This window comes from Punica granatum, chromosome 2, assembly GCF_007655135.1.
Source record: "Punica granatum isolate Tunisia-2019 chromosome 2, ASM765513v2, whole genome shotgun sequence".
NCBI classification, from domain to species: domain Eukaryota; kingdom Viridiplantae; phylum Streptophyta; class Magnoliopsida; order Myrtales; family Lythraceae; genus Punica; species Punica granatum.
Genome location: NC_045128.1, coordinates 30,027,837 through 30,040,148, shown reverse-complemented (window position 1 = coordinate 30,040,148; position 12,312 = coordinate 30,027,837). Strand labels below are relative to the sequence as shown.

General features: G+C 35.0%; 1 protein-coding gene across 5 annotated transcripts; it reads right to left on the bottom strand.

Moving 5' to 3' along the window:
* Positions 1-7,742: 7,742 nt before the first annotated feature.
* LOC116196115 (protein UXT homolog) lies at positions 7,743-11,838 on the bottom strand. Of its 5 annotated transcripts, none has more exons than XM_031525675.1 (9): positions 11,680-11,835; positions 10,235-10,332; positions 9,988-10,115; positions 9,801-9,900; positions 9,203-9,232; positions 8,867-8,968; positions 8,327-8,434; positions 8,195-8,249; positions 7,743-7,985 (listed from the first exon to the last, which is right to left on the bottom strand). In XM_031525675.1, exons 4-9 carry the CDS (start codon positions 9,890-9,892, stop codon positions 7,917-7,919), a joined length of 456 nt encoding a protein of 151 aa, XP_031381535.1. In that variant the 5' UTR covers positions 9,893-9,900; positions 9,988-10,115; positions 10,235-10,332; positions 11,680-11,835; the 3' UTR covers positions 7,743-7,916. The 5 variants fall into 5 exon arrangements, with proteins under 5 accessions (XP_031381535.1, XP_031381534.1, XP_031381533.1 ...); XM_031525674.1 differs by having other exon boundaries at positions 10,235-10,391; positions 11,680-11,832; XM_031525673.1 differs by having other exon boundaries at positions 9,988-10,391; positions 11,680-11,838.
* Positions 11,839-12,312: the final 474 nt, after the last annotated feature.

Sequence of the window (12,312 nt, the reverse complement as noted above, 5' to 3'; positions counted from 1 at the left end):
TGAATTTTCGGACCCACCTAGACTGCGGATTATGAAATTCTTAAATAGAAATTCTTTTTCCAGTTAATTTGATCACTGAGTCAAGTACTTGCAATGTTTCTCCACTTGAACAAAGGTCCATCTTCATTGGGCTTGAGACTGGAGTTTAGCCAACTGCTAGCCATTATAACCTCTTTAGATAAGGTCAGACGACTCAGACCCTTAATAGATGGAATCATCTATATATCAATATTTTTTTTTGGTTACATGAAGAGATCTATTGATCTAATACAATAAAATAAAGTTCATAATAACTAATAGAGGTTCATGGGTGACTCCCGAGTATCGAACTCGGAACCTCTTGGTTACTGGGCGAAGGTGTATGTCAGTTCAGAGTCGGACGAAATTATCTGTCTATGCCTGAAGACATTAAATAAAACAGATGACGGCCATCCAGTTCAGGTTCAGCAGAAAGGAAAGGATCTTAGATGATCAAATCAAAGAGAAGAAGCTGATGGCTATTGATGCAAGAGATCGACCACTGTATCGCATTCACAAATCAACTTTTGTAGAATTGGAGCATGTTCGTTCTTGAGTCCAGGAAGTTGCTAGTAGTCGACAGTCGGATATGTCAAATACATCGAAGCATCCCAATAGGCTAATGCCTCTACCGAAATAAATGGAGGAAAAGGAAACTGAGTGGGAACATAACGATACTAATGCATCGGGTCCCATTAAAACTCCGAATTTAAGCGTACTTGGACGAAGATAGTACTATGATGGGTGACCTCTTGAAAAATCTTCATGTTGCACCCTTCCTTTTCAAAATTCCCATATTACCCCAAAAAAAATGAAATATGGGTAAGAAAAAATTGGTTGCCTTCTTTAAATATAAAAATAATTATTTTATATATAAGTAGGGTTAATAAAAAAAAAACATAATTTTTTTCACATTTTAATGATTTTAGCACGAATTTTTTTCTTTCCACAAAAAATTACAAATTATTGATTTGATAACAATGTTAATACAACGTCAATATCTCCTTTAATTTTAATCGGAATTGTTGACGTGTGACTACCAAGGGGGAAGGGTGTGACTACGAAGGGGAAGTTCGAAATTCAAATCACGTCTCAGATGCCATGCAAGAGAATACTCCATATCGTGCCACTTGCACGCCTGTGGTTGGACTTACCCATCTGGTGGGCTTGGAGGATGTTCACGTGGACCGTGGATTAGTCGGACAAAGCCGGACACTCTCATTATAAAAAAAATGATAAAGGAATTGTTGATGTATACTTGACAGTGCCACGTGGCCCGGTGGTGATTGATCGAGTGAGCTCCAAATATTTTTTAAATAAAAATTATTCTGAAAAATGAAAAAAATAGAAAAAGAGAGAAAAAAAAGGACCAAAACCCTAATTGAGAGGAAGATAGGAAGTGTTTGATGGTGGAGGCCTCAATGCTAGCCACCACCTCTCCAATTGAGGTTGTCAGTGACGAGCCAATGGGAAATTGCTGGCCAACATCAGGACCCCATCGGAGTTGAAAAACCCCCAAACGATCTCAATTGAGGGGTGACGGCAGGAGGCAAGGTCCCACCACTAGACACCTCCCCTATTCCTCTTTTTTGACCTTGAGGCTTTTTTTTTTAGAATAATTTTTATTTAAAAAAGGAGACACACTCGGCCAATCACCATGAGTCACGTAGCACCGTCAAGTATACAACAACAATTCCGATTTAAATTAACGGCGATATGAATGTTACGCTTATATTGTTATTAAATCGATAGTTGGTGAATTTTTGTGCAAAAGAAAAAAATTTGTGCTAAAATTATTAAAATTTAAAAAGATTGGGATTTTTTATTATTAACCCATATAATTATATATAGAAAATAGCTAAATTTTATAATAGAATCTCAACTTGTGTTCCATGATGGAACATTAATTTCAGCCATTAGATCCTACCAAATTTCGATCTCATCCGTCCATTATTTATATATTTTACCATAGTATTTCTAGTCTTTCTATTTTCATTTTAAAATTTTTGCCTAAACTACTATACCACGGTTCTCGAATCTTCTCGTCACATATACCAATCACATTTCACCACACCCCGTCACTGAACCAGACCATACAAAATAGTTTCAAAGAAAACATGTCTAATATAAGCCGGACACGTTAGCAACATGTAAGTGGGTTTTATATACACGTCAACAATACATCAACGACACGTTATCGATACTTAAGCGACCCTCCAATTTATTGTACTGTACAAGTAGCCCGATGAATTTATGACGTCACAAAACATTGTCTTTAATATTAGAAGAACTAGAAAAAATTAATATTCCATCATTAAACATAATTTGATGTTTCATTGAAAAATTCTAGTGAATTAGAGGGCCACTAAGCTCTAGGTTAAGCCCTCGATCCTTTCCTCCTGTCTATCAGTTGGCCCACAACGTGGATTAGGATTATTCCCCGCTATCTTCTTTGAATAGAGCAATCGAAATCTTCTTTTGTCTTAAGAAAGAAAATTGGGCATAAGAATAGCAATTAAAATCAATTTTGTTGCTATTGTTTTTGTTTTTGGTTTTATTTTTTCTGTTCTTCAAAATAATATTCTTTAATAAAAAAGAACTTCCAGTCATCAAATGGAAAGTGCGACTGGCAAAGACAGTTTTTAGAAAAAGCTCAATTGATCACTGATGCCTTTTTATTTTGTGCTTGTCAATTTGTGGGTCACATGTATTAATCTTCTTTTCGGCAGTTCACATGCATTAGTCTTTCCCAAGGCCTAAGTTAGAATTTGGTTCTTCCTCACATAAATATATAAAAATATGTATAGAAAAATGAATTACTTTCCTAAAAGAAAACGTTTTTTCCCCTTCTGTTATAAGGAAAACTCATGGATTTAATAAAATGAAGTAGAAATTCTAATGACTAATAAAGGAGCAGGGTAATTCCACAAAAAGTATCGAACCTACAAACTCTTGGTTACCAGACTATCGACCTTTATTATACAGTCAATTATTCAATCATGAACCTTATTACAATTTTTTTTAAAAAAATTATAACTAATAAAATGGCATAGATAGTCCAACAACGAAAATAGAACTTGCAACCTCTTAATTGACAGACGAGAGCGTGCGCCATTCTACGTCCCTTTTCTCTCAATTAAACTTCTTTATTATCATGCATGTAATATGTTCCCAACAGGCCACACTTTTGCATGGCGTATGATTCACGTACCACGCAGTATAATGCATGCAAGAGCATTAATAAAGACTGAGAGAGAGACTATTAAAAAAGGGAATTAATTAATTAATCAGTTAGTTAATTGTAGTTGATTAGAAGATAACAAATCGAAATCTCTCTTTGTATATTCAAGCTTTCGTGGCGGGGGTGGCCATCTATTATGATCTCCTCACTTTCTCTTTTCTCTCTTTTCTCTCATTTTTCTTTTTTTTTCCTCTCTCTGTCGTAATTAATTTTTCAATATAATATTTGTGAAATCATTTGCTGAATACAAGATTTATTAATTAAAAAACAAACAGATTCTGTCTATGAGAAAGTTCGTGACCGAAATTTGTTAATCTTCGGTACTTGAGATAATTAACCCAATGGAGCTTTCCCAATTAGCGAGTCTGAATACAAACTGATGTTGACTGATGAGATTTTAATATGTCTTGTAGCTTGTCATGCGCCATTCTGCAAACGGCATATAGAAACTTCAGAATATATACTTGATAATATTCATAAATGATGATGATGATAGTAGTAGTAATAATAATAATAATAATATTATTATTATTGTTAAGTAAATTCAAATCAATGCTTTTTAGCTAGAAAAGAGCAGTATCAACTACGACAGCCTCATAATGAATTTCATATATATTTATTCAACACAACAATAGAGAATATCAAAAGATGGTATCATATTATTTGCTTTTCTTTTCTATGGTTCCATCTACATTTTCTTTCCCTTATTTTATTTTATAATATTCCTCCTAATGAGAAGAAATACTGTTGATGAAAAATTAATAGCCAGCTAAAAAGGAAAAGAAGAAACTCATATAGTAAATCTAATAATCTATTTATATTATAATGTACGTAATATCGCGCATAGTGTGAGTGGATGATTTAGTGTATATATATATATTGATCGATTGCTGAGGGATTTGTATTAACATATAATTACAGCTCACTAATAATTAGGTACAAAATATTTTATGTTTATGGACAATTCAATCGAGTATTTTTCCATGTCGATGTCACTTGCAACAGGGCCTTTTATTAATGGAAAATTCTAGCATGTAACACTAAATAATGTCCTATTTATGAGACACATACTTTTTGCACCCTTTAAGTACTAAAACGTATATTTTAACTCTAAATTTTTTCAATCTTGTTACAATATCATTGGGTCACATTTCAAATTAATCAAATATGTTGGATTAACGATGTGTCGCATGTAGACGCCGACATGTGTCCTAATTACTACCTGACCCTTTAACCGTTCATATCCGAACCACGACAAACTCGAACGGTTTTTCAAGAAAATCGGTTTAACACAAAGTTGTTCATAATTAAATCGACTTAGATTTAGGGGTCTGATTCGTAAACTCGGTTTAAACATTTAGTTATTCTTCTGAAACAGCATCGTCGGCCATGGTATCCACATCGTCAGAGAAGAGAAAGATGGACTTAGGTTTTCATTTGGAGAATTACAACCAAATGAAACAATACATAATCAAATGAATTAAACGAATGAATTTAGTCAACTTATAATTAAGTTTCATGAACGATTTATGTCCAGTCATGCTCCTACGTGCTAACGATGACCATTGGTAGTTGTCTTGTTGTGCCGTCGGAGTTGGACGAACACAACATGGTGGAACGCAAACTTATGAAAAGGCAACGAGATTGTGGAAAGGAAACGAGATTCTTGCAATAAGCCTCAACGTATTTAAAAGATGATGAACGCCATCGTCGATGGCGGCTTCCAGTGACCGAACAATTATCTTTTTTTTTATCTTTTTTTTCCAGTTGTCCAAAAACAAATTCGGGTTAAAAATAATTTCCCTAATTTAACTTCTTAAAAATATGAAATATTAGTTTTTTTATTGGTATCTCTATCCGAAAATTACGGAATTAAAAAAGTAAATTAAATTTAGGAAAATAGGTAAAAAAATATGAAAAACATGATTCTCTTAAATGCCATTTACCTATAACCATACAATAACTCGTTGTTATCATTTTAGTTAGATTTGATTAAGCGGATTATAGAATTGGCCAAGGCTAATATACAAATATACGAACTTATTAGTTTTTCATTAGGGTCCTTTTCACTGATGCTTTTGTTTTCCTTCATAAAAAAATTTATCTTCCTAAGACTATTTATAGAACAAATGAGTTTTGAAAGACATGACAATTAGATTGAGCCAATATAAAGAAACAAAATAAAAGTTAGTTTTGTTCCAATTTTTTTTTCTTATCAAATAGTCGCATCATTGTCATATTCATCAACAATTGAGACTATAAACAGGAATAGAATATGAAAGCCACCATTGACAAGTCTCAATCAACCAAAATCAATATTGCTCGAAGTCTTTAACAATTACTTATTGTTATTCCTTTAGTTAGCTTTGCTTAATCGGATTACAGAATTGGTCTAGGTCAATATATAAATATACGAACTTATTAGTTTTTCATCAGGATCCTCTTTGCTATTACTTTTGTTTTTCCTCCTAAAGAAATTTATATCCCTAAGACTATTTATAACACAAATGAGCTCTGGCAGATATTACAATTAGCTTGTGCCAATATAAATAAACAAAATAAAAGTAAGCTATATTCAAAATATTTGTTTCTATCAATTAGTCATCATCATTGTTGCATTCATTAACAACCGAGACTATAAATAAGAATACAATATAAACGTCGGCCTTGGCAAATCATTCAATCGACCAAAATCATTATTGCTAGGAGTTTTTAACAATTACTCATCGTTATCCTTTTAGTTAGATTTACTTAAGCGAATTATAGAATTGGCTTAAGCTAATATATTAATATATGAACTTATTAGTTTTTTATCAGGGTGATACTTTTGTTTTCCCTCCTAAAGAAATTTATATTCCTAAGACTATTTATATCACAAATGAGCTCTCGCAGACAAGATAATTAGCTTAAACCAATAATACAAAACAATTTTAGAAAGAAAATTAACTCAATTAACGAACAAAATATCCTTGAAAAATATCAACTTATCAGAAAAAATTGCAAAATATATCTTTATATCAGGGAATAACATAAGGAAATTATCCTTGCCTAAAAGAAAAACTGATCAGAGACCGGGAAAAAAATGAGAAAGATCAACATGGCCGTCCTTCAACGAACTCTCTGAGAATACTATGGGAAGCCTCGAGCCATACACGGTTTGACGAAGTGAAGCAAAACATAATGATAGAAATTGGACATCGTAATCGAAACTAATGTCCCATCGCAACGGTGGGACATTCGGCAGGGGACTCTTTTCATGTTGAAATCATTGCAAAATTGATGAGGGAGTTGAAGTTTCAATTCCGATGAACAAAATTTTCAACTAGGTACAAGGAAATATGAAAACCAGTTGTTTGTGGAAACAATTTGATGATCAAAAAGGTCGAAACCTCAGTATCAATTGCTAGATGATGATCGAACGCCGTGATCGAAATTGAAAACGATAGAATGAACCAATGAAAATCGAAGAAACTGGTTAAAAAAGATAGAATGAACCAACGAAAAACTGAATAAACCGGTTGAATAAGACTAAATCAGATTTACAAAAAACTAGACTATCGGTTCAGTATTAGTCCGATTAATTAAGGTCGGGTTTCGCCCATGACCCAATTGCATTTTGTATCGTGTGTGGACACATGTGACGGTGTGGTTTGGCCATTTGTTGGATGAGTGAGGGACGAGTAAAAATTATCGTGGGTAAAAATCGCTAAATGAATAGTTGAAGGACTATTCATTTAGCGTAATGAGTACTACGAGTGTAAATATCACCGTTATTATGTTTTACACCGTTATTATGAGCGCACATTGGGGATCGACTAAAAGTATATAACGGTCAATGATTTTATAAAGCAGATTAATCTATCATAGATTAAAGGATAATTTGGTATAAACTATCATAGATTGTTGAATGTTCTAATCATTCAACATTCGGTTTACATGCCTATAAAATCATTGTAGTCAACTATAAAATCAGCTGTTTCCTCTCATTTACACAACTGTAACCGAATAGGTCTTGTAAATGGAACATTTCCCAGCGCATGGAATTCTTCTTTTGCCTCGGCGAATATATATAAATTTGAGTCCAAAAAATGGTTAGGCAGAGCCTTAAGATGCAGGTTTAAGCCAAAACACAACACTTTCATAAGCTGTTAAAGTCGAATTGTCACAATACAGAACGACTTAAAACCCACACATTTAAGGCTTTAGAATAATCATCATGTCTGTCAAGTCTTCCTCTAAAAATTGTCCTATGCAATATAACCTCACGGGGATGGTCCATGACCAATCACATCGAAATACGCCACTATCAAATGATAATTTGATGTAAACCGAATGTTGAACAAACTTTTGCATTACTCTCAAGAAATATGTGAATCAAATCTGTTTTAGTTTTAATCCAATATATGAACAGCCTACGACCTTAGATTGGGTTAAAACTAAAACAGATTGGAAAACACGAGTCAATAACCGATCTTCAAAAGGATTAGAAGAATGTACAATCCATTTTCATGTAACCCAGACGAGACACAAAATTAGCCCGCCGATGCATCTATTTACAATATCTGTATAATCAAACAGTACCAGTCTCTTGAGTTATCAAGTTCGTTGTTTTAAGTGCCAAAAAGAAGAGAATTACATGAGACATTCGAATGCGCTGCTAAAAGACTCGCTCTTCTACATATGGCTCCTGTGGAATTTGAAGCAACTGTCGTATCCCTTCATGAATCTGCAACGATGAAGAACATTAAGTTGAAGATAAAAAGATGCTTAGCTCGAAGTCTTCAATCCTACTTGATAAGATCGAACATATCAATAAACCATCTTTTCTAAATATCTTTCAATAGAAATGAAATTGACAAAATTCGAAGTTATTTAGTCATCCCGTCTGTTTTGCAAAGAAGCCATGGACCTAGAAAATTTTGACAAAAGATGTACCCGCTTGATATCGGCCTTAATCCGGACAATCCTACAAGTGCACTCTTCTATCTGTCTGCACAACAAATTTCAGTGAGGTAAGATAGATCGACCACTTGATCAAGGTAAAGTTAAGGGGAAGTGAACTTTGACCTTGCTAATAACTCTTCCCTTAGTGGTATGTAGTTCAGAGCTTCATCCCATGTGAATTCCACGTGAAACCCATAGCCGATATCGACGAAGATCCTTTGGGTGTCAGATCTGCAGATGCAGCATCAATTTCATTAAATTCTATCTAATGAGCTAAACACTATTTGTCTCCATATAACCATCAACACAACTTCGTCTCCATATAACCATCAACAAAACTGCATTATGATTAGGTCCCGTGACAGAACAGTAAATCTCATAATAAGAAACAGTTAATTTCTACTATAATTTTAAAATCATTGCCGCAACTACGCATCATGAGTAAAGGCGGTGTTATGTAATCTCATGTATCTTTATCAACCGCAGTCAAAATACATGTATTGAGAGGTCTGAAATAGGTGAAAATCAAACTAATGTTGTATACAAGATTCAACAAGATAGCCTTCAATAGTTAACGAAAATGTCCCATCGATATTATTGATGCATAAACGAGTAACATGATTAAGCAATAGGCAGGGAGAGAGGGAGAAAGAGAGGACTTACACCTCAGCCTGCATGTACACTTCAGACCCAATGTTGACCATTGTCCTTAGATTAGTTATGCTGTTCTTTTGTAGATTTTCTATGTTCTTTCGCAGATCTGAGCTATAAGTAGATGTAGTCAAGTAAACATCGAGAATTTAAAGAGTTTAAAAAGAAAACTACAATACAGAGACAGACTCATTCCTAAAGAAAATTAATCACGCTCAAATATCATCATCAGCCAATTTTCATATAGGGAAAATCATATTGTCAAAAAAGAGAAACATAAGTGTTTGGTTTCAGTAGAGTAACGGAGAGACGCATAACTCCAAAGAATGCTTGCAAAAGACAGGATACAAAATCTTCTGCTGTTCAAAGAGCTTGTTCCTGCAAAACATAGATCAAAAAAATATTATTGAACAATTATTTAATATGAAATTCTGTCTACAATTCATGTTTCAATTCAATAAGTTCATCGAAGTGCTCCGGGAAATAAATAAGGTGCTATGTCTTGAACCATAACCAAGACAAATCTATAACTAATTGACTTGAAGGAAAGCAAAGTGGAAATCAGCCACCATCTAAGTAATTCATACTGAGTGAGCTTCCAGAAAATCCAAACTTCTACAAAGACAAAAGTTCATGACTTATCATAGAGAAAATGCTAAATCCCAAAGCCAGTCACCGGAAAATATCAGAATATGTAAAGCAAACAAAAGGACTCTATACCGCATCCGAGACATTTGCATGAGATATACAATCCATCATGCCCTTGAGACGAGAAGCACATATTATCAGCAAGAGCTAAGACAATCAATGCCCACCAAGAATCTTTTAAGTTGTATAAACTAGTAAACAACTCAACTTAGACGACAAGGGACCTTAAAACCTACCCTAAAACCAATAATAATAAGCAACAGGACCGAGCAGTCACGAGCTACAACAGAAGACATACCGCTCGACAGTGGCACGAACCAGAGAAGGTTTCATCTTACAATCGATAAACTCCTCACACTTCCGTACTTCTTCCGACGGATACCTGTCCATGGACACCCCTGCAACACGGTGATAGTTACTTCACAGTCAGAACCTCCCACAAAAATAAGAGACATTTGATCGACAGAGAGTGAGTCCAATCTTACCCTTTATCAGCAACTAGTAGAAGAACCAACCGGCAAGCCCGTAACAGGACGAATCCACGTGGTAGTGACGACAATGGAGAAGAGAAATTGGAGCTCGAATATGAAGCAGCAGAAATGTGAGTATGTTTCTGGAGAGACAGTGAGAGATGGAAACTTGACTGACCACGTCATATTTAATGGACTGGGCTTTCTAATGGGCTGGGCTTTTGGAAATGTTTGAGAGAGGCCAAGCAGGAAGAAAACTGACCGGTTCACAAATCCCATCCGGTTTAGGTCCGGATTTCGAAGAATTTTTGGTCCGGAAACATTCGTGTGTTGGGATACCTCAGCTCGGCCAAAGATAAACTATTTGCAAGTGGTCAAAGTAGATCAGTGCAAAGAACACGCCGATCACCCGAACTCAACTGATTGGGCATTAGAGAATAAAATCAAGGATTAATTATTCAAAAAAAGGTTAATTATCCAGAAAAGCACGATTTGCATTTTCTTCTAAATCTAGTACAACCTTTAGAAAATAGCACGAAAATGCACTACTTTTACATTTTTTCCTAAATATAACACTACCTTTTTGAGAGTAACACAAAATGCATATTTGCTATTCAAACATGTTTGATACGCATAGTACATTCAAAAAACTACGATATTTCTTGTAGGTTAGGTTGGCAACTTGCTCATCAATATGCACATTTCCTGTAGTTTTTAAACCCCCTATTCTTTGCAACATTTGACACAATTTGAAAAGGGCTCTCCCATCCATTCGAAGTTGTTACGTGCAATTGACATCGTCAACATGCACTAACCTCCTAATATAATCTCTACTGAAAAAGAAGTTGAATTGATATGATGCAATAGACGACCTGGAGCTATGATAATTAGCAATTTCTAGGATAAGGCTAATCAAACATTTATAACTATTGCACACAAGTGTCCACCAGCTTCACACATGAATAGATGATGATTAGTTGAAGCACAACATAAATAGAAGTAGAAACAACTCCATTGACTGCCTAAAACGAATATTCAGAACTGACCCAAAAGTGAAATCCAATAAAAAAAAAATTTTGGATGAAATCCAGCAAGCTCATCATATATACCAAATCGAAATACCAAGCCACATGAAGCTCAAATCAGTACAAGAAAAACCATTCATCCAAAATCCAAACAACATATACTACCAAGGCATACAAGCCAAACCACATAACAACGGACTCCTTATAAAAGAAACAGAAGCAACCAGCAAACAGGACAATTAACTAATGCCTTCATAGATCTCTTCACCAACTCCCAGACATTTTCAAGTAAAATTTTTGACTGCCACATGCTAGTTCAGAGTGTCCGATCAGAATAACAGTTCTTATAAGAACATCCACAGCACAAATCTGCAAAATCCAACCTCAGACTGACTTCAACAGTTCAAAAGCAACTGACTGAACTCAATTGAAACAGTCCAAACCCGACTTACGCCACAAAATCCCGACTACAGAGATGCCAAATACAGAACATGGACAAAGATTATCAACCAATCAACCGGTATTAGACATCAGACATGGCAAATACAACTGAAGAGGCGCAAATTGAAAAAAACCCCAGAACACAACAGATGCATAAACAAACAGCAGGGAAGCGGCAAAGATGGGATATAGGGCAAAGCGACGATAAAGAAAAAACCTACTAGAAAATGACATTATTCACCTGATCAGAGTTCCAAGAAGAGCTTTGAGCAACGACTCCAGGAGCTTCGAGCAAGGGATCGACTCCAGGAGCTTCGAGCAAGGCTTCGACCAAGATTAGGGTTTCTCTCCGACAGCCCGCAGAGAAAAAAAAAAAAAAAAAAAAAAGAAGACGACGTCTTGCTATGTGAGGGCGTTTTTTATTTTCTGTCTTTAATTCCAATTCTTGCATTTATCGGAATTGGAAAACTGAGCTCGAAGAGGGGATTTGTGATTCAGGGCCGTACCCGGAATAGAGGCCCGCTCCGAATGGCCATTCTTACTCAAATGGACAACCAAACGTAGCATTGAGGGTTCTGATAGAATTGGGCCGGAGTAGAATCCCGAATCAGCCCAACCAAACGGGCCTTTAGAGTCGGGGATTTAAACCAATTAAAGTCCTCGTTTGGTTTTAAAATGGAATTAGATTGAATAAATATCTATTTTGTGTGATAATGGATTAATTATGATTAGATTTGGATAATCACTTGTATTTGACCCTAATTCATGGGAAAAGGATAATGAACTCGCTAAGGGAGTTCTAGGAATTAAATATGAAGGTCGTCTTGATCTTGAGGGCTGTAGGATCATTTTTCTAGAAGTTTTGAATAATTAC